Source organism: Molossus molossus, unplaced genomic scaffold, assembly GCF_014108415.1.
Source record: "Molossus molossus isolate mMolMol1 unplaced genomic scaffold, mMolMol1.p scaffold_m16_p_8, whole genome shotgun sequence".
Lineage (NCBI taxonomy): Eukaryota > Metazoa > Chordata > Mammalia > Chiroptera > Molossidae > Molossus > Molossus molossus.
The window spans coordinates 36,465,102-36,492,238 of record NW_023425402.1 but is presented as its reverse complement, the minus strand read 5'-3'; the positions used below and the strand labels follow the sequence as shown (position 1 = coordinate 36,492,238).

The 27,137-nt window shown below is 37.0% G+C and overlaps 1 protein-coding gene and 1 pseudogene across 1 annotated transcript in view; one reads left to right on the top strand and one right to left on the bottom strand.

Annotated features, from left to right (window-relative positions):
* The window catches only part of RIMS1 (regulating synaptic membrane exocytosis 1), a 428,918-nt gene that overhangs the window by 165,271 nt on the left and 236,510 nt on the right, over positions 1-27,137 (bottom strand). The window contains exons 4-5 of the mRNA XM_036248759.1: positions 14,896-15,065; positions 10,985-11,847 (exon numbers count right to left, since the gene is read on the bottom strand). Of these exons, the coding sequence (XP_036104652.1) occupies positions 10,985-11,847; positions 14,896-15,065 (1,033 nt within the window). The remainder of the gene's footprint in view (positions 1-10,984; positions 11,848-14,895; positions 15,066-27,137) is intronic.
* On the top strand, positions 18,611-19,613 carry LOC118621109 (annotated as a pseudogene).

Sequence of the window (27,137 nt, the reverse complement as noted above, 5' to 3'; positions counted from 1 at the left end):
CTCATCATACACTACAATTTCTTATGTCATTTCAATTCCAAACATCTGATTGAGTTAGTGCAATTTCAATCACTATCCCAACTCTCCTACTCAATGAAAAATACAAGGTCTTCAATATGCTAAATTTACTTCATGGTTTCCCAAAGGCTCTTAATCTCTAACTTTAACTCATGATTTCCCAAAGAAACTATTATCGCTGAAGCCCCTGAAATCTAATTTAGAGCTTTGGGAGATTAAACCAATTAAATTTTCAGCTCTTTGCTTTCTGATCAATCATCTCTCCAGGAGAAAATAAATTTCTGTTGTTTAGGCCACCCTGTCTGTGATACCTTGTTATGGCAGTCTAAGAAAATGATGCAACTGTTATCTCATCTCATACACACCAGGCTCAGAAGAGTTTACTGAAATTAAAATTAGATCTACCCTTTGGCATAAATCAGGTGCTTTTAAAAAGACCCAACTGCAGAAGTTCAACTCAATAGGTAGAATAAGACACTCAAAAAAGATAGCTACAGGCAATAACTATTAAATCCAGAATAGCAGTAAGAGTCCGAGATGTACCACAGTATATGAAGAACAATGATATAAAAAGTAATACCTGGATTTCCAAATGGCAGCTGGCATTAGGGAAGTCGTTATGGAGGGATTCAGTTTCTAATTCCTGGACGGGAATTGGTGAGGGCAAGACAAAGTTTTAGTTCTAGAGGGATTGGGTGACAGAATTGGACTCAGTCATTGGATCCAGGGACATAGATCTAAAAATCAAAATGAAGCACAAATCTGGGCCCTGGTCTCTGGAGTCTATTAGAAGCCAGATTGCTAGGACTGGGCCTACAGTGCAGAAAGAACAAGTAGCAGGACTGACGAAATACTAGTCCCCGGAGGGTCCGGCTGGAGCAGGGGACAGGATGAGTCCCAAACTCTCAGCTGCAAAGAGAAAATGACTTCAGGGGCAGGGAATCAGGCAGAAATTAACACCCATAGTGTCTCTTCTCTGTTCAACAGTACGTGAAAGGAGAGATTTCTGTCTGCTTCTGAAGTTTCTCCAAGGTCTAAGGTTCTGTTATTCTGTTAAATTGAACCAAAAGTAGGAACAACCTTTGCATTCACAGGATAAAATGGGTCAAAAACACTGCAGTATGATTCTGCATTTTAAAAGGATACTGAAGAACAACTTACAGAGATAAAATAGGTGGCACTGAAATCTTCAATATGAAGTATTTTTCTAAGTGCACTTTGAAGCATAATTGTTTCCCCTTAAAATGACCTTTAGTTAGATAACTTCTAAAACATTCTATATTAAAATTGTAAGCATATATTACATGTAAAACCACATGATTATTTTTTAAAAGGCAGCCCCAGATTTTAATTTAGTTTCTCCTGATCCAAAAATAGGAATCTCCTTCAGATGTAACTTAATGACTAATATTTATAGCTTTGGATTAATTTGGTAAAAATATTATTGGGTATGAAAATGTTAGATTTACAGACTTAATTTCTCTTCTTTTTATAGAACTACTTTTTAGTCATAACTCCTGTTTTAGAACCAAGGCAATTTTTCAGTCATTTATATATTAGGAAGAAATTGTAACCCTGAAAAAGTCAGCTTCTCACCATAATGATGTCCAAAATTTTCTTACTGTATATTCTTAGAAATTGAGAATTAGCATGCTAGCTCAGACAACACACACACACACAAACACACGCGCGTGTGCGTGCCCACACACACACATATACACACACACACAGATTTATTTATGTTCTCTCAATCTCTTCCTAAGATTTAAATTGCACAGATGATTAAACACCTAATGTCCATTCCATATCCAGTGTAAGAAGTTAGTTCTCCAACTCCCTCTAAGGCATTTAAACTGAAGCATCTAAAAACCCTAAGTCATGCCTATTTCAGCAGTTTGAAAGGGAGAATTAAACTTACCTTTCCATCAGCAATACAAAACAGTCTCTCTTCTCTTTTATGCCTATTCCCATCTCTGTCCTTTGTAATATCAAAGAAAATCAGGCCAGGTAGAACTGCTGGGCATTTGTGCTAAATGTCAACCTATCCAACTGCTGGTCCAGCAATTTCTTTCCTCTTCACAGATTAAGAGAGCAAATTAGAAAAGAAACTAGAGAAATCATTTGGTTGAAGGTTAAGAACTGGAGGTAGAGGTCTGCAAGTTTGTTCATCAGCCTCCGTGTGAAATGGGGCAAGGCAGAACCACACCAAAGGAAAAGGACAAAAGAAACTGGGTGGGCTCTTCTGAGAGAGCTACTAAGTGCAGGGACGATGTTTAAATCAATATATTCCCAAGGCTGCGTAAGTGCCTGTCATATAGCAGGAACTCAATGAAAGATTCATGTAAAAAAGGTAAAAGAGAAGCCAATGCTGTTACAGTTCCATATGGAACCATCACTGTTTTGAGGTTCTGCAGCTAAAATGACAGTTATGAAAGGTCCTGGAATCATCAAAACTGGCTACCTGCAACTTAATAAAGGGGATGTTAAATAGCAAATTTTTGTGTTTTCCTATTTTAATAGATATTAAATTAATGCATGTATAAGATGTAAACAAAAATAAGTAAGGGCTTGGGATGTAGATCCAAAAATTCATTCCCCTTCATGTCCCTTCTGCTCACACTATCAATTCCACTTCCCAACCTTATTTGTAAACATGTATTTTCTTAGTTCTTCTAATGGAGAGCACTATGATTTTTAAATAATTTACCTTAAACATTGCCTGGTTTATTTGGGATGTTATCCATTGGTTTCTAATGTTAAGATATTATCTAATGTTAAAAACCAATTAGCCCTGGCCAGTTAGGCTCAGCAGTTAGCATCAGCCCACAGACCAGAAAGTCCTGGGTTTGGTTCCTCTAGGGGCATGTGCACCGATTGCAGTTTGTCCCCAGCCCTGGTTGGGGTCATGTAGGTGGCAACCAGTCGATGTGTCTCTCTCACATCGATGTTTCTCTCTCTTTCTTCCCCCCTCTCTCCCTCCTGCTCTATCTGAAGATAAATACAAAACTGTCAAAAAAAGACAAAAAAAACAAACAAAGAAGAAATTTCAACTCCCTTTCTTTTTTGTTGTTGTTGGGATTATTTATTTATTTATTTATTCTTTTTATTGATTAATTTTTGTTCCAGATGTTTCTCCTTTTTTCCCCCCACTGATTGCCCCCTCCCCCTCCCTCCCTGCCCCTTCCCCAGATTGTTGTCCATGTCCACTGTTCATGCATACACGCGTATAAGTTCTGTGGTTCATCCCTCCCCCACCTCCCCAATTTTTAGGGGATTGTCAGTCTGTACTCCGCTTCCGCATCTCTGGGACTACCCCATTCCTCAAATTGTTATGTTCATTATATTCCACAAATAAGTGAGATCATATGAAATTTGTCTTTCTCTGTTTGGCTTGTTTCACTTAGGATGATACTTTCAAGGTTCCTCCATGTCGTCTCAAAGGATAAGAGATCTTTCTTACTGCTGCGTAGTACTCCATTGTGTATATGTACCACAGCTTTTTGATCCATTCTCTACTGATGGACACTTGGGCTGTTTCCAGATCTTAGCGATTGTAAATAGTGCTGCTACAAAGATGGGGGTACATATATTCTTTCTTATTGGTGTTTTATGCTTCTTAGGGTATATTCCTAGAAGTGGGATCACTGGGTCAAACGGAAGATTAATTTTTAATTTTTTGAGGTGACACCATATTGTTTTCCATAGTGGCTGCACCAGTCTGCATTCCCACCAGCAGTGCACTAGAGTCTCCTTTTCTCCACACCCTCGCCAACACTTGTTTGATGATTTGTTGATGGCGGCCATTCTGACAGGTGTGAGGTGATACCTCATTGTTGTTTTGATTTGCATCTCTCTGATGATTAGGGATGATGAGCATTTCTTCATATGTTTCTTAGCCATTTGTATGTCCTGTTTGGAGAGGTGTCTATTTAGTTCCTCTGCCCATTTTTTAATTGGATTCTTTGTCTTCCTTTTGTGGAGTTGTATGAGCACTCTATATGTATTGGAAATTAACCCCTTATCTGATATATCATTGGCAATTATGCTCTCCCATACAGTGGGTAGCCTTTCCGTTTTGATGATTGTATCTTTCGCTGTGCAGAAGCTTTTGAGTTTGATGTAGTCCCATGTGTTCATTTTCTCCTTTGTTTCTATTGCCTTAGGTGATGTGTCAGTAAAAATTCTGCTGCGTATGATGTCTGAAATTTTGTTGCCCACAGTCTCCTCTAGGATTTTTATGGATTCATGATCAACTCACTTTCTTTACATTCTTTGTTTTCAAAAGCTAATCTTTTTACATTTCTATATTTAAATGCACTTGATCCTCTATTTACTGTCTTAAAATTTGAACAAGATATTTTAACTCTTAAACATTTTAGATGTAAATATTCATGTGCTTACCTCCATGTCTCTCAATCCTCTCACCCCCCCATATAAGTCAGTTTGCATTTATTTTGACATGTAAAAATATTTATATTCAATTGTGTAAACAAATATAATTGTTCTACATAGAATGGTGCTTTTCTAAAAATTAGAAACCAGTAAGTGGAATTTACAATATTATTACAAGTAAATACTCCAGAACCAAGTAAGAGCCAATAATATGAAGAGGTTAAATTTCCTTTTCTAGAGATGAACTGTCTGAGTTCCGGTTCACTTAGAAACAAATGTACCTAAGTTAACCGTCAACTGGGCTGTATCAATTAATAAAATAACATCACATTTTTCTTTGCCTCATATTTGAACCATGATTTTCCTTAAAAGTTTTTTTTTCCCCTTCAATGTTTGACTGTTCCTTTTTAGTGGTGAAAAAAGAGACAGATTTTCTTTACCACATCAGTAACATCACATAACTTGGTCATTAGATAGTTCTTGGAATCCATGGCATTCTTCTTAATATAAAGATATTCTTCTGGAGCCTCCCAGAAATGACCTTCAGTTTTAATTTGGACACATTGCTTTCTGCACACAATGTCATTCAGTGATTTTTTGGTATTGAACTCCGAGCTTAGCTCCATTATTTCTTGTTCCTCATTTGCTCTACTTGATTATCATTCTCAGTTTTCTTGAATGCGTACATCTTTATATAATTTTCTCAGAAGACTGCTAAGTAAGTTTGTGAGAATTTGGAGTTGATTGATGGTTATATGTGCATAGAATTGTACTTTTAAAATTGTTTTGCCCTGAACTTTGAAGGCATTGGTCAGTGGTAGTCTGGAACCCATTGCTGATTAAGTGTAAAGGCAGTTTAGCTCTCACTGTTTTGAATTTGACCTAGTTTACTTTTTTAATTTCCAAAAGCTTATGGTTTCCCCTTTTTTCTTGGCATAATTAAGGGTGTTGAAATTCCTCTATGTTTAACAATTTTGAACTCCGGACTCATCCTCTGGGCATCCCTTATAGATCAGTTTCATGGTCACCTGTTGGACACAAAGGAGTTTACAGACTTAATATTAGCTTTTATTTTAATGTCTCAGATTGGGTAATTTTACCTTCTGGTTAGAATTACTTCATACCTTCAGGCATGTTTGAGATCCCAAGACTAGTCATGTGATCTTGATTTTGTTCAAGTATCTCTGTGCAAGTGCCTTGGTACTATGGGTTTTGGTACCCAAAGCTTTCCCTTTAAGGTTGGTTATTAACCTTAATAAATCAAAAAAATATTTTACATAGAATATCTGTATATTTGGCTGGAGAATTGTGTGTGTTTGGCTGGGAAAGGTGTCCTGGAAATGGGGTTAGGCATCTCAGGATGTACCAAACTTGACCAAGAATTAGCATTTTGTTCTGTTGTTAAAGCACACTTTCTCTTCTAGCGTCTATGTGTCTACTTGTTTATCTACATTTTTTTTTAGTTCATTCTACTGCCGGTCTTCATATTTTCTGGCCTTTGTTGATCATTCAATTTAAGAATGAGTACTAGGTAGATCTTATGTGCAACTGGCGAGAGTTTCATGTCAGTCTTTTTAGCTAGGTTGCTTCAGTGGACACTAAATAATTGTACTTTAACATCTCTAACATCTGTGAATGAATGGAGCGTGTGAGCTACTAGCTTTCACTTTAGGATGAATAAGGTGTGGAGCTCAATGTTAAGCTGGCAAGGGTGGGGGACCCAGAATGGGAAGCACCTACTCCATTATCTGAGTTCCCTCAGGCAGTTCACTGGATTTCTTCTTGATGTTTACCTGGGACTTATGCTTGGCAGCCTTCGCTGTGTGTAAGGGGGCAAAGAGAAGGAGGGAATGATAAAAGTGATGAAGAGTGTGTTGCAATTGTTCCCTCAACAGACTTTGAATGAATCTGCCAATCGGAAGCTCTCCTCCTCACCTCCAGCTCCATGGACTCTGATGACTGAGCCTGAGGTTGCACTGAGGCGGTGAACTTCTCCTCCAGAACCAGACCCTTTTGTTTACTTGGCAAGTTCTTATGTCTAAAAGCAGGCTACTTTCCTCTTTGCATCTTCTAAAAACATCTCATCTGCTCATCGTTCACTTCTTTTTCTCTTCACTTTTATGGTGTCTCATGGGGTAAGAAAACAAATGTTCAGGAAGCAATTTGAAGAGAAAGCCTTTTTAAGTTGTAATTGTTCTAAGGTAATAATTTATTTAAATGACTGTAGCCAATTTTGTGTAGATTAACACACAAATAAATAAATGACAGCCAAATTTTTAAATCTCAAACCTGCAGGAAATAGGTTACAGGAAATAGGACTATCAAAAAGATATACTATGCACTCTCTCAAGAAACAGAAAGAAATCAATTAATTTCTGAGCAGAATTCAAAGTTCTGTGTGAATAGTACATCTTGTTCTTCTGGAGCCCCAAAAGGATACTCCCAATACTGTGAGTTCAACGACTGAAGAATAATACAAAGCATCACATGAACAAGTTACCCTTGCAATGCGATTATTGCAAGGGTTCTCAACTCTTGTTCCTTGCTCCCCAGTATCTAAATTGTCAGATACCCAAACTGAATAGTCAATAGTTCACATAGCCCACAACATACACCTTGGTCCCCTGAAACTGTCTCTGTCTTTAAGAGCTGAATTCACACCTGTTATTAAGGGTCCTAAGTCTCACTTTCAACCATGCATTTTTCGATACCCTTGCAGGTATTATTTCTTACCAGTAATCTAGATCACATGCTCCTAAGAGGGCTGCTAAGCACTTCCTAAGAATAACAGTTATAAATAGACCAGATAGCCCTGGCTTTACTGGTGGACCTAAGAAGCCACTCACTGACTTCTCTTTCAAAGTTCAAAGGCATGTAATTTGTATTGTATTTTATCAGTTTACACAAAATCAGCAAGAAGAAGAGGATCAAAAATGAAGGATGTCTTGTAATCCAGCACCAGACTCTTCTTCCAACTTGTTTTATTTGGGGGTTTATACTTTAATTTCCTTGTAATTTTAACCAAACTGACTCCCCTGCTCAAGAAGCAATGCTTCTATGTTTCCCTTCATAACCAGGAGCATTTCTTTCTCTCCTCCACATTGGCACCATCTTGTCTCTTCTTTATTCTTAGGCCTAATTATTCAATTCCTTGGGTGCACAAATCTTCCCTAGACTTTCTCCCAATGAATTATGTTACACATTTCACTTAAAATTCAAGTGCTATCTTATAAGCAAGATTAAGTTCATTGTTTTTCTTTTGTATTGAAAGGTTCATACTAGTTACTACTTATAAGCTAAGAGACAAGAGATGCTCAATTTTTTCCAGTTGGCAAAAGCAATATGAACAGTATTCACATTGAAAACATATGGTAACTGACCTCAATTTCTAGATAAGCCCATTAGATAGAGCTCACTATTAATCTCTGTGTGGGTGTTTATGTGTGAGTTGGATTACATTATACGTAAAAGATTATATTCAATATAAATGTCGGTTTATCTTTCAGATGCCATTTGATCAGCTTATCTTTTTGTTGAATAGTTATAGCCAAATTATAACTATGTATCTTGAAGACACGTCCCTTTGAGGCATTTATTTGTTTTTATTGTTAACACTATTACAGATGTCCCCCACACCCCCTTAAATTCTATTTCATTGTGTACTTATTCTTTATTGCTCTATTTCTCTCAAAACTATGTCCACTGCATGACAGCATAAAGAATATTATTTTATTTAAACCTCAGTTTGTCTATCAAAAGTTCCAAATACATATTTGCTAATAAATATAAAAACTACCTCAGCATATTATAAGAATAGTATGTGTACATATAAAGTAGCTACCTTATGACAGTACTATAATCTGAATGCTTGTTTTCCACCAACAATTCATAGGTTGAAATCCTAACCCCTCAAGACGATGGTATTAGAGTTGCGGACTTTGGTAGGTGCTTGGATTTTGAAGATGGAGCCTTCATAAATGAGATTAGTGCTCTTAGAAAAGAGACCTCATAGAGCTCCATAGCCTCTTCCAGCATGTGAGGAAATATGAAGATGCCAACTATGAACCCGGAAGAGGGTCTTCAAAAAATTTGACCATGCTGGCACCCTGATGTTAGACTTCCCAGCCCGCAGTGAAAAATAAATTTCAGTTTTTAATAGGCTACCCAATCTGTGGCATTTTGTTATAGTAACCTGAACAGACTGAGAGAGTAAGACATTGTGTTAAATATTTAATTTATATATGTAACTGATAAATTATACAAGAAAATGCATGGGATATAGTAAACATGCAATTTTAATTTCTGTCTCCCACTGCTCTTTATGTTTTATTCCTTGGGAATACTCTTCCCGTGAGCCTCAAACTCAACATAGCATCTCTCCTAAGAAAACCCTTCCCAAATCATTCTTTCCCTTCTCACCCCTCTGGAGCCTAAATGTTTTTTTGTTTTTGTCTTTAATATTTTATTTGTATATTATGTATATGAATGACTATCCCACTCATTGTGGTATTAGATATCTATGGTATAGGAGCCATAGGCAAAATCAATAGAGGAAGAATACTATAGCATTGTATTTTATATGCATCATCTCATTCAAACCACTCACAGGTTTATGAAATTTATGGAGGTTAAGTAAATTGTGTCAAGTCAGGATGCTAGAGATTATCATCTTGGGCAAAAGTCATTAATGGATATTATAGATTGATTAAAAAGTATGTTCTTTTTAGCTAGTGTTTCATTTTGTAAATGTTTATTTGGAATTGGTTAAAATATTTGACTAGGACGTCTACTTTAGAGTAAATTCAAGACATCTATTAAGGAAATTAATTATAAGTTAAGAGAAAACAGAGCAGCCCATCACTCAGTGATCCATGTGATGCCCCCGTGTTCCCAGATGGAGATTTAACCCCAACTTCCAAGGTGTATATATCCCAAGTGGTCACCAAAGTTCCCAGAATAACTCCCAACAAGGGGAGGAGATGGTGTGCAGAGGCAGTAAGTTCCTCACAATACACCAGCTCCATCCCTCCAATTACCCATGCCACTACTCATGTTTTCTTCCATAATATGTTGTTACTGTAAACAACTTTGAGATTCATGTCTGTCTGATTTCATATTCATTATGATTCATAACACAAATTCAGTAACAGCTAATATACAGTCCTTTTTTTTAAGAAACAGGAAAACCTGCATGTAGTTTAGAAATAGAGAAGATAAAGAAGCAAAATGATATTTTTATAAAATTTATAATAATTAGTACACAATTTAGCAATTATAAAGAAAGCCAAAAACTATGTAAATAGTCATCCCAAAATATAAATTAAGAAACATACAAGGACCCCAACGCTACAACAAGAATGATGACCCCCATCATTGAATTCAGGATTGTGGCCAGTATTAATCTTGAGTGAATACTGAAAAGAAACACATAACTTTAATAATAAATTGAAACATTTTCTAAACCAGTGTTATCTAATGGAATCTTCTCTGATGACTGCTCTTGAGCTCTTGCAATGTGGCTAGTGCAAGTGGGGAACTGAATTATTTTAAGTTTATTTAATTTTAATTAATATAAATTTAAATAGCTACATGCAGCTATGATATTGTAGAGTGAAGCTGAGACAGAAAAAAGGCAGCCTCACACTCAATGTTCCAAAACTTTTTGCAATGTAATATATAAAATAAACTTCACATTCCAAAGTTACTGTATATCAAAAGCACAATATATAACACTCATGATATAATCTTTGTGAAGAAATTTCTTAACAATTTGTGAGAAAGGCATTTGGAACTAGAAAAATGCAACCTCTGTGAGTGGAATATTACACCACTTAAGTTTGTTTTTGTTTTTTTTTAAGTTACACTTCCCTCCATCAGGCATAGTTTTGGTTTTCTAGAAAAGAGGCCATTTTTCCCAAATAAATCTACCCCAACATAATAACTTAAAAACCTAAGACATTACTAAATTTCCCAGAGTGACAGCCACCAAAATCATTAAGAGCTCTTGTAACCCAAATTTGGAGCTTGTGGTTGTTTTAAAATCCCACCAAAAACAAACAAGCAACAATAACAACAAAAACCTAAAACCTTCTGTTCATTGGGATAGAAGCTGTGGGCTTTCCCAGCCATACTTTCATCCCTTCCACTCTGAGATATTTTCCTCCACTTTAGAGATAAAATTGACATCTAGCTCTGTATAAGTTTAAGGTATACCATACAATGGCTTGACATACCTATACTGAGAAATGAGTACCACTATAAGTTTAGTTAACATCCATCTCATCTAATTTCAAAAACCAATGTTTTCCCGTGATGTGAAATTTTAGGATATACTGTCTTAGCAACTTCCTAACATACCCTACAGCAGTGATAACTGTAGTCATCGCATTGTCCATTACAAGCCACACTTCTAAACCTGGCAGACGTACACCCCAAGCTCAGCAGACGCACACCTCCAAGGCCCGCACACACGCACGCCTCACCCCTCGGAGCCCCGCACCTCGCAGCGCCCGCCTCCCGCGCAGGCGCACCTCTGACCCCGCACACAGGCGCACGGCCGGCCCCGCCCCCTCACCTTTCTCGCTGACGCTCTCGCTCTCCAGCTCCACGTCCTCGCAGCTGGTGTACTCCGGCGTGGACACGCCCTCCTCCTCCGAGCTGCTCACCGACATCTGCCGCTTCTTGCCGCCCCGCTTGGCCCGGTGCGGCTTGGGCGGGGACGGCCGCACCGACTCGGACTGGTCAGAGCTCAGCGAGTCGTTCCGCAGCATGGTCTCCACCTTCTCGCGCTTGGCCTTCCGGATGAGGACGGCCGAGCTGGGATCCAGGCGGCTCTGCTTCCTGAGGGGCTCCTGGGCTTTGGGCTCCGGGGCTTGTGCGGGGACCGGCCCATGCCTGGGCGCCGGCGGGCTGTGGTTCGTTAGCTGCTTGGCGCCCGGCGCCCTGGCTTCCGCAGTCCGCTCGGCCGCGTAGGTCCGCGGGGAGTCGGGCGGCAGGGCCCTGGCGGCGGCCGGCGCGCGCTTGCCCGCCTTGCTCTCGGGCGGCGCGGCGCCCGCCTCGGTGTGCGGGAGCGCCACGTCGCTGTGGCGCCGCTCGTGCCTCGCGCGGGACACCCGGGCGTGCATGCGCATCTGCTGCTCCTCCGGCGGCGGTTTCACCGGGTACCGCGCCAGGTTCGGGTCGCTGCGGTACCTGGTCTGGTACTCCTCACTCCTTTGCTTCTCCTCGTCCGCCGCTTTGCCCTCCTCCCGTTTCTCCGGCGCGTCGGGGTAGTCCTGGGACCGCCCTTTCTCCAGCCTTCGGCTTTCCCGCCTTTCTTTCCGCTCCCGCTCATCGGCGCCCCCCTCGCCGGGTTGCACTGAGGACTTGGGCACGCGCTTGCGCTCGCTTTTCTGGGCTCCCTTGCCATTCTGCTCAGAAAGCCCTGGAGTCTTCTTCCTATGATATACAAAGGAACGTCAAGAAGGAGAACAGTGTGTGAAGACTAAAGTGAAGACCAGACCTTCCTATTAGATTTAAGTCCTTTCCATAATTAACTATAATTCGATGTCTAATTAAAAAGTGACGTGATAAGGAACCATTTTATCCCTGTATATCTGATTAGCTTTCTAATAAGGCTCCTTCCCATTCCAGTATGTTCAAGGACTTTAGAAATTGTTTGCACGTTTATTTTTATTTTTTTAAACATTTTTCTTTATTGATCTTATTTTTAAACTTTTTTTTTTCTTTATTGATTTTTAGAGAGAGAGGAAGGGAGAGAAAGAGATAGAAACATCAATGAGAGAGAACATCAATTGGCCACCTCCTGCATGCCCCGGACTAGGGGATCAGGCCCACAACCTGGACATGTGCCCTGACCAGGAATCAAACCAGAGACCTCTTAGTGCAAGGGTGGTCCATGCTTAACCACTGAGCCACACCAGCGGGCTGTTTGCACATTTGAAAGTCTATATTAACTAGATCAATAAAAACATCAATAAATTAAATGAACAAGTTTTATGCTAACCACTGCTTGTGAATAAAAGGCTAAAAATATTTTAGATGAAACTAATGTAGGTAATATAGGAGCAAAAGAATATAAACATCAAAAGTAAATGTATACTTGATATATATTTGGACAATAGATATTAACAACTTTTATTGTAACTGAAACTTTTAAAGAAATTAATCATTATCAATGATAGTTTTCATAAGAGCATGATGATTGTACTGCAGACATTAGTAGCTCATTAAGGCACAGTTGATCTGGTTAGAAGTTTATAATGTGTAATTTACTTTTCCTGAAATGTTGATAAATTAATACTTACCTTGCAGAATTCATATGAGGATTAAAGGAGACACCATCTGTGAAAATGCTTTATGAAAGGATAGAGTATTATGAAAATGGAAGGAGTTCTCCAGGCTCTCTGATTCTTTGCTTTACTAATTGTTTTTCTCACCTTTAATTGTTCCATTTCCACTAGCTCCTGATGAGTGTATGAAATATGATCAAGAATGCTTCAATAATTGAAAACAAACAGACTGCCATTCTTTCAGTCTTGCTTCTCTCCTTCAAGTTGTCACCTATCTCCCTTTTCCTTCTCCTGCACTCTCAATGTCCTTGCGGTTTTTTAAGTGTTTATATAATCAGCAAGTTATTTGTATAATCAAAAGGGCATTTGACCCTACCATCACCTTCAAATTTCATCCTAAAGATCAAAACTAAAAGTCTCTTCTCAGTTCTCATTTTTAATTTTTTTTATTTTTTTTTACCACATGTCATAAACAGGACTCATATTTTCTCTTTAGAAAGTTTATAACACCAAATTATCTATTTAAAGATACCATTTTCTAACCAATCCCAAATTGCGCCTTTGATATATTTTTCTTTCCCTACACATCAGTTTGTCACCCAAAGCTATTAATTGTCTATTAATTATGAGTTACCTCTGGTGCCCTGTCTTCTCTGCGCATAGTTTGTACACTCATTTTCTCTTCCTGTAATGCTTCTTCCTACACTGTCTACCTACCTTACAACTCCTGGATATCTTACAAAGCTTAATTCTCAGAATGCACTTTTTCTTTCCTGTGGTTCCCAAAATGCTATATGTATTTTCTAGTTTTGATCAAATAAGCTTTCTGGTACAATTACCCAGGTGCCTATCTTCCTTAGGATATTGTGTGGTTTCTCCCCCTAGGATCTGGCATCTGTCCTAATCATCTTTATACCCTCTGGTGCCTGATATAGTGTTTGCTTATAGTAAATATACAATGGCTATTGGCTTGATTAATAGCTACATTTATTGAATGTTTCCCATGTGCCAGCTTCTGAACACATGTTCTCATTTAATCCCTGTCACCCCTTGAGGTGAATTGTTGTTACTGTGGAAGAACTAGAACTGGAATCCAGACCTGTTTAATTTTTAAAGTCCTTGATTTTATTTATGGGCTTTGTTTAAAAAGGGGAGCAAAAAGCCTTCCTTGGAGCCAAAAGGAGCCAAATCTACCCTTAACAATAGTCCCTCAAACTACCAAGCGTGTGAAGAAAAGAGCTATTGTGCTCCTGTTAACATTGTCTCTCATTGCAAAGCATCCTGTCTGGTCCTAAATGCATTGAATGAATAAATGAAACCACTGAAATAAATTATCTGATCATGTTTGCCCATGCTTAAAATCCTCAGTGGCCTTCCATCATTCCTAGGATTAAATCTATAAAATTTAACCTGGCCAGAAGGCGCTGTGTGACCTGGGACCTGATAACCTCATCACCACCTCTCCTCAAAACCCAAGCCCTCTGCTACTCACACTCTAGCCAGTGGGCATCCTTTAGGTTTTCTCATTGGCCTTGTTCTTTCAGGCCACATGTCCTTGCACATACCTGGAACACTTCACCTGGTAAATTCTTACTCACTTTTCAGAGCTCAGTATAAAAGAACAGTTCTCAAAGAAGGCTTTGGTAATGTACCCACACACCCTCCACTGGGTCAGGTGCCCCCATCATTCTCTCAGAGAAACTTTCAATTGAAAGTCTAATTCTATAAATCAATCAATAATCTAGAAGCTTTGCCAAATTCAAGGCTGGAAGTTAGAAGCCCAGTTGGGTGACTTGTTTGTTTACATCTGTGTATAATATGACAGAAAAGCTTCTCAACTAAGGTCTCCAAAGGTATAATACATTCTAGAGATAAAGCAACTCATGCCTGTTGCTACCTCCCATGTGGGGCCTGAGAAGCACCGCTTCCACACATTTTTCTTAATAACTGTTAGATTCTTGAAAATGGGTTTGTTGTCAATACAAGACCTTGCCTTTTGCTTATGGGGTTAATGAACTATTACCTCTCTCTTGGAAGTTCACTTCTAGACCTGGATGCAGCCTGCTTCTGCTCTGGCCCCATGGCTTGCTGGGAGGGCTCAGCCCCTCTGCTCCTGTCTGGGTGTGCACCTGGAGGAGCCGTGCCCTGGGAGGAGGCAGCTGCTGTGCTCAGGGGAGTCTGATACGGGGATCACGCTTGGAGCTGTGCTTTCTTTTCTCTGGGTACCTCAGAACCAGCACCTGCAGCTGTATCACTTAGGGTTCCATCCTGACTGGGCTGCTGAGGGCCACTTCCAAAGAACCAGGCCCCAGATTTGGTTAAGATTTCTTGTTGCTTTTGACATAAATTGCACACCCACATAACCTATTTGAAGGAGAGAGAACAATATAAATTTCTTATATCATTTGGAAAGAACTTATTTTTATCAAACTAAAATATCATTTAAAGAAAACATGGTTGTCATCTGCATATTTATCCTTGTAAATTTCCTGTGAAAAAATCCTGCACAAGTTCAGTCAAGTATATGAAATTATAGTGCCTCAGGATAATCTTTTCTGTGCCATTTTAATCCTAGGATTCTGAGTTTCCTTTTACCATATGTCCATCACATTCTGTATGACTAACCCTGAAGTTTCATTTTAAATATCTCTTACTAACATGTTCTAAGAGGGCTAGTTGATTGATTAGAAAAATATTACAGGGAGCTATAGAATTAATATTTATGTACATAAACTTCAGTGTCTCCAAGGACTTAGAAGGTATCTGTTTTTTCAAAAATCATCCATTATTAAAGCTGATATAAAAATATATTCTTGTGGACAAGTAAGCAATAAAATGTAGACACAAAGACTGGTCAAGCTATATCTTTTCTCTAGTTTATTAGTAGTAAACTAACCTCAAATTTAGTTTATGCTATTAAATATAAGTTTCCACACACAGTTACGAAATCAATAAATCTGAGGCTGTGTTTATTCATATGTGATAAATCTGATATAGTTTCCACTAGGAGAGCTATTTTGGAAGAGTAATTTAGAAATATATTCACTGATAAATTATATGTATGGCCACTTAAAATAAATCTATATATTAGCTCTCTTCCTGGAGACATTAAAAATGAATGAAATAATGAGGACATTGATGATGGTAGAAATAATGAGTAATAATGACAGTGACACCGAGCAGACACAGAGCTATCACAGGCACCTGCAGCCCCATGAGCTCTCTTCCAGTATCCCAAGGAACCTCTGCTTCTTTGTGGTGAGTTCATCTTGCCGCCTCAACTGATTTCCTTTGAATGCACTTTTATTTTCCTTTGTACTTCAGAAAAAAACACCCCCCAGGAAAAACTGATTACCAAATTCTAGGTTCTCATTTTCACAAATACAATTCAGTCAACAATTACTCAAAATTATCACATAAGGATGAAAAAATCCTAGATACATTACATGAGAAACAATGAGTAAAAGAAGAAGCTTTGTTTATTTGGCAAAAAGAAGAAAGTGTACAACTGAAACATTCAGATGGATAGAAGGAAAATTATAACTATAGCTATACAATTTGATAAAATAAAAGCTAAAGTGAGAATAAGAAAAAGAGGGAGAAAGGTAATATATTTTTAACGTAGAAAATATTGCAGATAAACCGTTAAGAACTGCTGCTTTTTCTAAGCAAGGAAACTCAAATGAATTAATACAGGATGGAGTAAAAGTAGGTTTACGGTTGTATGTATGGAAAATAATATAATAATAAATAATAAAAGAAGATACTCTGTGTTTTATGTACTCACAACTGTAAACCTACTTTTGCCTTACCCTGTATGGGGAAAATTGAGACAGAGATATTTGCAACATATGTTTAAGACTGTTAAAGCTTAATTCATTCCTCTACATTTCCTCAGATCATAAAATGAACCAGGTTCATAAAAGTAGTTAGGCAGGCATAATATCTGTGTTTTTTATAAAAACACACACAGAGAGAGAGAGAGAGAGAGAGAGAATGAGAATTAAAATTGTGAGTTTGGCAGAAAATGTTATTCAGAGGGAAGAAATACTTTATACTTGCCTTCACATGAAATGTTTATAGAACCAGGAACATAGAGCAGAAAAAAAAAAATGTGCCTTAGGTTTACTCTTGATGATATTACTGAGGTAACTCATGACAAAGAAGTACAGAATTCTTATAATAACAATGTCTTATAAGAATCCATCTGAGGTATTTAGTATTATCTCATAAAGAATAAATATAAGCACGAAGGTTGTTTTTTTTTTTAAGATAGCCTGTGTAAATTTTCATTCTGTTTTACACATAAATTTTAAAACTGATTTTTGTTTAATACAGTGTTTAATTTTAAAAAATTATACACTACCATTTTCTTAAAAATCCAAATGACCACAACTGGCACAAGAAGAAATAGAAAACTTAGCCTTAAAACTAGTAAAGAAGTCGAATACATAGTTAAGGGACAAAAGAATTTGAATTCATAATTAAGAAACAACTTACAATGAAAATTCCAGAACCAGCTATCTTCACTGGAAAATTATTTAAAGAGTAAAGGATACAGATCTTACATAAACATTTTAATTTAAAAACAGTAAGAGGAACTACTTCTACTTCTGAACTCATTTTATCAAGTCAGCATCCCCTAATACTAAACTCCTGATACAAGGAGCCCTGTTCAAAAAAAATAAAATAAAAACCCTATAACTCTTACAAACAATTATATGTCAATAAATTGACAACATAGTAGAAATAGATAAACTCTTAGAAACATACAACCTACCCAGACTGAATCATGAAGAAATAGAATATATGTACCCCCATGTTCATAGCAGCACTATTTACAATAGCTAAGATCTGGAAACAGCCCAAGTGTCCATCAGTAGACGAATGGATAAAAAAGCTGTGGTACATATACACAATGGAGTACTATGCAGCGGTAAGAAAGAAAGATCTCTTATCCTTTGAGACGACATGGAGGGACCTGGAAAGTATTATCCTAAGTGAAATAAGCCAAGCAGAAAAAGACAAATACCACATGATCTCACTTAAATATGGAATATAATGAACATAACAGTCTGAGGAATATGGTAGACCCAGAAACATGGAAGTAGGGCACAGACTGACATCCCTCAGAAGAGGGGGTGGGGGGTGGGAAGAGATAAACCACAGAACTTATATGCATGTATGCATGACCAATGGACATGGACAACTAAGCCGGGGACAGGGCGGGGGTGGGGTGGGGAGGGGGGTGCCAATGGGGTAAAAAGGTGAAATATCTGTAACAAAAAAATAAATAAATAATTAAAAAAAAAAATAGAAACTCTGAACACTCTAATTACTAGTAAGGAAATTGAATCAGTAATAAAAAAAAAAAAAAACCTTCCAACAAACAAAAGTCCAGCACCAGATGGCTTCACTGGTAAATTACATCAAACTTTCAAAGAAAATTTAACACCAATCCTCAAACTTCCAAAAAGTAGAAGATAAAACACTTCCAAACTCATCTTAGGAGGCCAGCATTACATGGATACCAAAACCAGACAACACAATACAAAAATATAAAATTATAGGACCATATCCCTGATAAACATGAGTATAAAAACCTTCAAGAGCTTCCACAGTATGGCCAGCGACATTAGCTAGCGCTCGCTCTGCTCTCTCTAACGGGGAAACAGCGAGAGACTGAACTGTATCTGCCTCTATTTCTAACCGACTCACGTTCAACTTTCGCTCACACACAAAAAAAAAGCCAGGAAAATTTTATTAATCCCTTTTTTTTTAAAGTTACTATAAAACTATAGCAAAAAAAAAGGAACCTGAAACAGCTGGAACAATCCGCAGCAGTGGAAGAAGAGAATTTAATTTAGTTGATTTTCTGTAGTTGTTGGTTGTTCGCTAGTCTCATGGTGATGGAAGCTGCACATTTTTTCAAAGGGACCGAGAAACTGCTGGAGGTTTGGTTCTTCAGGTAGCAACCCAACACAAATCAAGGATGGGGGATCTTTGCTCCATCCCAAGATCTGAGTGGGACATACTTTTGAAGGATGTGCAATGTTCGATCATAAGTGTGACAAAAACTGACAAGCAGGGAGCTTATGTACTCAGTGAGAGTAGCATGTTTGTCTCCAAGAGATATTTCATTTTGAAGACATGTGGTACCACCCTCTTGCTGAAAGCACTGGTTCCCCTGTTGAACTTGCTAGCGATTACAGTGGGTTTGACTCAATTCAAAGCTTCCTTTATTCTCGTAAGAATTTCATGAAGCCTTCTCACCAAGGGTACCCACACTGGAATTTCCAGGAAGAAATAGAGCTTCTTAATGCAATTTTCCCAACTGGGGCAGCATATTGTATGGGACGTATGAATTCTGACTGTTGGTACTTGTCTACTTTGGATTTCCCAGAGAGCAGGGTAATCAGTCAGCCAGATTTAACCCTGGAGATTCTGATGAATGAGCTTGACCCAGCAGCTATGGACCAGTTCTACATGAAAGATGGTGTTACTGCAAAGGATGTCACTCGTGAGAGTGGAATTCGTGACCTGATAACAGGTTCTGTCATTGATGCCACAATGTTCAATCCTTGTGGGTATTCAATGAATGGCATGAAATTGGATGGAACTTATTGGACTATTTACATCACTCCAGAACCAGAATTTTCTTATGTTAGCTTTGAAACAACCTTGAGTCAGACCTCCTATGATGACCTGATCAGGAAAGTTGTGGAAGTCTTCAAGCCAGGAAAATTTGTGACCGCCTTGTTTGTAAACCAGAGTTCTAAATGTCGCACTGTGCTTTCTTCGCCCCAGAAGATTGAAGGTTTTAAACGTCTTGATTGCCAGAGTGCTATGTTCAATGATTACAACTTTGTTTTTACCAGTTTTGCTAAGAAGCAGCAACAACAGCAGAGTTGATTAAGAAAAATGAAGAAAAAAATGCAAAAATGAAACACAAATAAAAGAAGGTGGTGGCTGCTTTTTAGATATTGATACCATGGTAACCACCACCTTGTAGTTGCAGAAAGCCCTAGATGTAATGATAGTGTAATCATTTGGAATTGTACGCATTTTATATCAAGGAGTTAGATATTTTCCATGAATGCTCTCTTCTGTGTTTAGGTATCCTATGTCACTCTTTCTGTGAAATTGAAGTGCATGTAGAAAAAAAAACGTTTACTATATTAAACTTTACATCACTTGTGACAACAATTCAATTTGGTTTATGCACAGTATAATATTTCTCCAGGTACCGTCCAAAATTCCCCACAGACAAGGCTTTCATCCTCCTTAGGTGTTGGCCTCAGCGTAGCCACCCGGGACTGTTCTGTTAAATTGCTGCCAGGATGTTACATCCAGTTACCTCCGATTTCTAGAACATATTCTCTACTAATGTTATTGAAACCAATTTCTACTTCATATAGATGTTTTTTGAATGGCAATTAAAGTTTTTGTTCCACGAGTCAAGTCCTCTTAGAAAGTGATTACAGTTAACCCTTTTGTGTATTACTATTTTAACATTATTGCTTCCTGAGCTTGTATTCCTTTAAATGATTTTGTTCCTCACTATAGTGTCTCCCCTCCCAACCCTTCCCCAATAAAGCAATACACTGTAAAAAATTTTAAAAATAAAAAACCTTCAACAAAATATTAGCAAGCTGAATTTAATAATACATTAAAAAGATCATGCACCATGGGCAAGTGGGAATAAGTCAGTGTGATATGCCACATTAACAAAATGATGGGGGGGAAATCATATGATTATCCCAATAAATGCAGGAAAACGTTTGACAAAATTCAAATTCTATTTATTACTAAACTTCAAACAAAGTGGGTATAGAGGGAACTTAACTCAACATAATGAAGACTATATATGACAAGCCCACAGCTAACATCATACTTAATGGCAAAAAGGATGCCCACTCTTGCCATTCTTATTCAACACAGTATTAGAGGTTCTAGCCAGAGTAATTAGACAAAACAGAAAAAGAAAAAAATACATGAAAAAGCATCCAAAATGGAAAAGAAAATGTAAAAGTCTCACTGTTTGCAAATGACATGATATTATGCATAGAAATCCCTAAAGACTCTACTAAAAAAATTGTTAGAATAAACAAATTCAGTGAAGTTGTAGCATACAAAATAAATATACAAAAACTTGTTGGATACACTAATAACAAACTATAACAGAGAAAATTTAAAAAACAATTCCATTTACAATTGCATCAAAAAGAATAAAATACCTAGGAATAAATTTAACCAAGGAAGTGAATGACTATGTACACTGAAAACTATAGATGTTAATGAAATAAATTGGAAATAAATAAATAAATCGATATTTTGTGCTCATGGATTGGAAAAACTAATATTGGTGAAATGTCCATACTATTCAAGCAAGTTCAGATTCAATCCCTATTAAAATTCCAATGACATTTTCAGAGAAATAGAACAAACAATTCTTAAATTTGTAAGAAACCAAAAAGGACCCCAAATAGCTAAAGTGATCTTGAAAGAAAGAAAGAAAAAAAAACAAACAAGATTGGAGATATCACACTCCCAGACTTCAAACTATATTACAAAGCTACATAATCAAAATAGTAATGGTGTTGGCATAACATCAAACACATAAATCAAGATAAATTGAACAATATAGAAAGACAAGAAATAATGGAAATAGAGTTCATTAATACACAACAAAGGAGTCAAGAATATGCAATGAGGAAAGGACAATCTCTTCAGTAAATGGGTGTAGGGAAAACTGGACAGCCACATGCAAAATAATAAAACTGGACCACTATCTTACACCAAATACAAAAATTAACTCAACATAAATTAATAACTTCAATGTAAAATGTGAAACCATAAAAGTCTTAAAAGAAAACCAAGGCAGTTAGTTCCTTGCCATTGGTCTTAGTGATGATTTTTTTTATCTGACACTGAAAGCAAAGGCAACAGAAGCAAAATTAATAAGTGAGGCTACATCAAACTAGGAAGCTTCTGCATAGCAAAGGAAATAATCAACAAAATGAAAGGCAACCTGCTGAATGGGGCAAAATATTTGCAAATCATATATCTGATAAGGGGTTAATATCTGTAGTATATAAAGAACTTATACAACTAAATAAATCTGATTTAAAAATGGGCACATTATCTTGATAGACATTTTTCCAAAGGAGACATACAGATGGTTATCAGGCACTTGAAAATATACTCAACGTTACTAATCATGGAAATCCCAATCAAAACCACACACCTGTTGGAATGGTTGTTATCAAATAGAAGAAATAAAGGTTGGCAAAGATGTAGAGAAAAGGGAACCCTTATGCATTGTTGGTGGGAGCATAAATTATTACAGTGACTCTTGAAAATGGTATGGAGGGTCCTCAAAAAATTAAAAATAACATTTCCATATGATCCAGCAATTTCATTTCTGAGTATTCATTTGAAGGAAAAACAAAAAACACTAACTAAAACGGATACATGCACCCCCTTGTTCACAGCAGCATTATTTACAATAACTAAGATGTATAAACAACCTAACTGTCCATCAGTGGATGAAAGGATAAGGAAAATGTGACTATATATATATATGTATATATATATATGACAATGTGATATATATATCTCACATATCAGCTGAACATCTACATGGTACAGTGTGAAGTAGGCACAATTCTGTGTTCCTCAGTAAGGAGCCTTTCTCTCCCTGTCCTCAGAATCATAATCTAAGACCGCAGAGGCTGTGAAATCCTGTATACATTTCCTCGCCCGAGGATATTTTTCCATTTTTGTACAGATAGAGAGGGAGGGTGAGAGAGGAAGGGAGAGAGAGGAAGGGAGAGAGAGAGAGAGAAACATCGACGTGAAGGGACACATCGAGTGGCTGCCACCCGCACGACCAACCAGGGCCGGGGACAAACTGCAACCGAAGTACGTGCCCTTAGCGGGAACCGAACCCGGGTCTCTCCGGACCGCAGGCCGATGCTCTAACCGCTGAGCCAAACTGGCCAGGGCCCTGTATACATTTCTACATTCCACGTTGGCAGCCTCTTGACTCCATCTCTCCATCAAGTTTTCCTCCTCTCTGAAATTGGCCACTCTTCTCAAACACCAGAACCATATGGTTGAGACTTCGTCAACCCAGTACTCTGCTTTTGAATTATTTTTTGACATTAGATTCCATGGAGCAATTAAAAGTAATCATCTTTTCCAGAAAACTATGAACTTGAACACGTTTGTTTTGATATGCCACAGTAATCGAAACAAACAGGACTAACCCCACATCCCTGTTTTCTAAGATGTCTTTCTTCCTCCAAGAAACCATTGCCAACCAGATACCTACAGAGAAATTATATATTTTTTCTGCTCCTAGTTTTGAGATAAACATTATACTCAAGAGCATTTTATGACTGTATATACTAGAAAGAAATTGAAACATCTTTTATTAAAAAAAAAAAAAAAAAGAAAGAAAGAAATCATAGAAACACCATACGTTTATCCACTACAAAGCAATATATCACAACTAACATAATCATAGTCATCAAAGAACTTGAAAAATAGCTTGCTTAATAAAACTGTACCATGGAGAAAGCTTTTAGAATAAATTCTCCTATTTCTAATAAATTAACATTGGCCTGGTTTTCACCATGAACTTCATTTTTTATCCCCTCCCTATCTGCATAGAGGTTATTGCTGGTAGCAATGTTTACCAAAACTATCATCTATTTTCAAGGTTCTATAAAGTTTTGTAAAGTGTCCTCCTGCTGTTTATTTCACACCTACTAACATAATCCTTCCTTTCTGATGCTCTGTTTAGTTAGTTACCTTGGAAATGATATCATAACATAGCAGAAACACCTGTCATTGCAAGATGATTCCTGCTTAATTTTAAGTTGGAGTTACCTCATTTCTGTGTTTATAATGAAAAGAATGTTATTTGACACAGGTTTCACGCTGAGAAAAGTCTGCAACCACTCATTAAAAAACACACACAATGTTTTCCTCATTATTGTATATGATCTGGAGATAAGTTCTGATGGATTTTTGAAGTAAATACAAATGGTTATTTACTTTTGTCAGGAAATAGAAAGACGTCATATTATAGATGAGTAATTCACTGACTTGTTTAAAAAAAACAAAACATAGTGATTATTTTATCATTCTACTACTTTCTGTCAGTATCACTTTACAATAACAAAATATCTCAGGTTTTGTTCCAAGGAATGACAAGCGTGTTTTCATTTCAAGTGGTACAGCGAGAAAAGGAGTCATTAGAGTTGGGCATACCTGATTCACTGCTTTTTGAAATACACTTAGTCAGTCAATGTACCTTTCTAGGCTTAAGCTTTCTTCTCTGTACATTGAGGACAATAATACTTAACCTGTTACTTTCTTTTTTTTTTTTTTTTTAGCTGAAAGAGATAATTCATGTAAAGTGGCTGAAACATGCTTGATATTTAGATGGAGGCTGAATTAATTTCTCCTCACATACTTAATTTTAAAATATTAAAATAGTAATCTCTTCTAAGACAAAAAAAATTATAACCTACTAAGGCAGATGTAGGATTTTATAATGGATGTAAAGGCATGATATAAAGTATTTTTATCAAAAGAATAAAAATAATTAATATTTTTATTACCAGAATGTTAGAACTTGAAAGAAGTCTATAGGTCACTTAATTCAATACCATCACCTCCCAGGAAAGGCAACTGGGTTTAATCACTTGCCCACAGTGACAATGAGCTTGGAACAGACCCTTTAGTCCACGTCTAGTGACTTACCCTTTTCTCCATCAGCCTCCTGCATGCCAACACAGCTCTACTAAGCAAATTAAATTCTGAAAAACATATATTTAAAATACAACACCAAGGAATATTTTATCACTATTCTTAAATGCTGAGTTAAAATTTTAGAATGTCAGTATTACTCTTCAATGGGTTTCTCAAATTGTGTGGAAAGTTTAAGTGACTTTATGAAATGTCAACATGTGACAAGTAATTAACTAGAACCTTCTTCATTCCCCTTTGTTTGAAGGAAATTATTGACTCTTTTGAATACTAAACATACTGGCCATCGTTCAACACTATCACTCTTTGGGAAAATATAATGTTTTAATGATATCTTTGCCTCAAAACACAGCCTCTAATTTACTAAGTATAACCATAATGGTTTCTAAAACCTACTAGTCAATGACCTAAATATTCATACCTTGGAAGAATATTTAAACCTTTTTTTGGGGCAGAAGGAATTAGGAAAATTAATAGCATAGAATGCCCCTTTGGAACTATTCTCTATTAACAGCATGTTGATGGCAGCCAAGCACAGCTCACCTGCACTGCATCACTGGATCTGTGGAGGGGTTAGCATTTCATTTATATTATTCCTGGCAGAGATCTCTGAGGTCATATTACTTCTCAGTGAATCTCTACACAAACTCCATAACTGTGCTGTTTGACAGGTAACTTTACAACTGTTTCAAATAGTTTGTTACACTTTCTAATAGTGAAGATATTAGTGAGAAATGATCTATTCATGGAGAATGTGCAGAATGGTCTATAAAAATATTGTTGGCAATATTAGAATTCATACAAGACATGTAAAATCTTCTGCACATCGATTGGGGAAATTAGTACATTATCAATTTTTTTTCTGCCATTCTGAGGAAGGAAAGGGACCATCACCACCATAAGGAATGATTCCTCCCTCCCAAATTTCTTTTCTCATCCCCCAAACCCTTGAGAAAACTATTCACTTTTACTGAAAAGTCGATCTCTTCATATATATTACAATAGAAAAACAGTTACACTTTATATATTATATAAATGTTGATGTCTCTTAAGGATAGAGATACAAATATAAACTAAGAGGGTCACTATAACCTAGAGACGGGAAATGGCAACTCGAGATGCCTGATCTCCTGACCTGACATTTCTGGGCTGTGAGAGGCCCAATAGCATCGATGTACATCACGGGTCTGCTCTCCTGTGGAGAAGGGAGGATGCCTTTCCTCACAAACTCAAACAAAATAAAAATAACCACGGTAAGAAGCTTGAGGCACTAAGTTGTAAATATAATAATCACACCAAATAGAAATATTAAACTATAATGTATCATAGTAATAGTGATACTTCCTCTCTCTAATGCTTTGTAATTTCTGCCAGGCATATTATAACATATTCTTTTAAAATTCCAAATGTGTTGAAATACCTTAAATCAATGAGATATCAAGATATCCACACTACTGACTGCTCTGTCTCTGAATATGCATGCTATCCACATTATTTTTTATTTCATTCTGTTAAAACTAAGAAGATTGTACTACACATAAACTATGAAAATAATGATTCTTTTGGGAATTATAAGTTTGAGAACAGTGATGTAAAAAGAAGAAAAAAATGTTAAGAAAAAAAGTTTGATAGTTAAAATGATTTTTTTAATCAAAAGGAAAGATTGCAATAAAAGAAGCCATTACTTAGATCAGGGGTTAGAACCTTCTGCTAAACCAAAATAGCTTCATTGGTCACAAATTAGATGTCCAAAAGAATGAAAAATGTTTTCCCTCTAGTGTAGTATAAAGAAGGGAAGTTGTCCTTAGTTGGTTTGGACCAAAACTACAGTCATCCCACAAAATTAAACACAAAATAATTAACTGGTTTTCTTCATCACTATTTATGGAACACCTTCAATCACTGCAATCACCCTTCAAACTTCTTACCTTATCGAAAATGAAGGTCTTCAATTCAGTTTAAGTTTACACTTGTTTAGGTCATTTAAAGAATATAACTAAAAACATGCCCTTGGATTAATTTGGAAAGATGAGAGATTGATTTGTATTTGATCTGTGATTTTTTAAAAAAATAACTAAATAAAAGAATATACACATTAGGAAGATACATACTTTTGGAGGAGGAAAACAGTAAAAATAAATAATTAAAAATAAAAATAAAGATTAAAACTACACTCTGAAATGTTCCTTTCATATAATATCAGATAACTATAATAACCTAGTTCATCCATTTAACATTTAATAAATATTATTCAGTGTCTATTATGTGCCAGGTATTTATCAAGAAACAAGTCCCCAGTATCATGAAGCTTATATTCTAGTGTGAAGAAGCAAACGATAAAGATAGACTGGGAATATATCCCATGTTTAGATAGAGCTGTAGGAAACATGACTTGGCATAAAGAGCCAGGGAGGGCAGGAGCAGTAAGTGGAAGTACTCTTTTAGAAGTTTTCAGGAAGGGCATCTCTAATGAGGTGTCGACTGCCAAATAACCAGAGGCACAAACTGTGGGCCAGACTGATAGATGAAGGAAAAGCATTCTATGAAACTGAAGTGCAAAGGCCTTCCTTGGTTATTTTGTGAACAGCAAAGAGGCCAGTGTGCCAGTCTCTCCTCATATATATCCTTCCAACAAATAGATAGATAGATAGATAG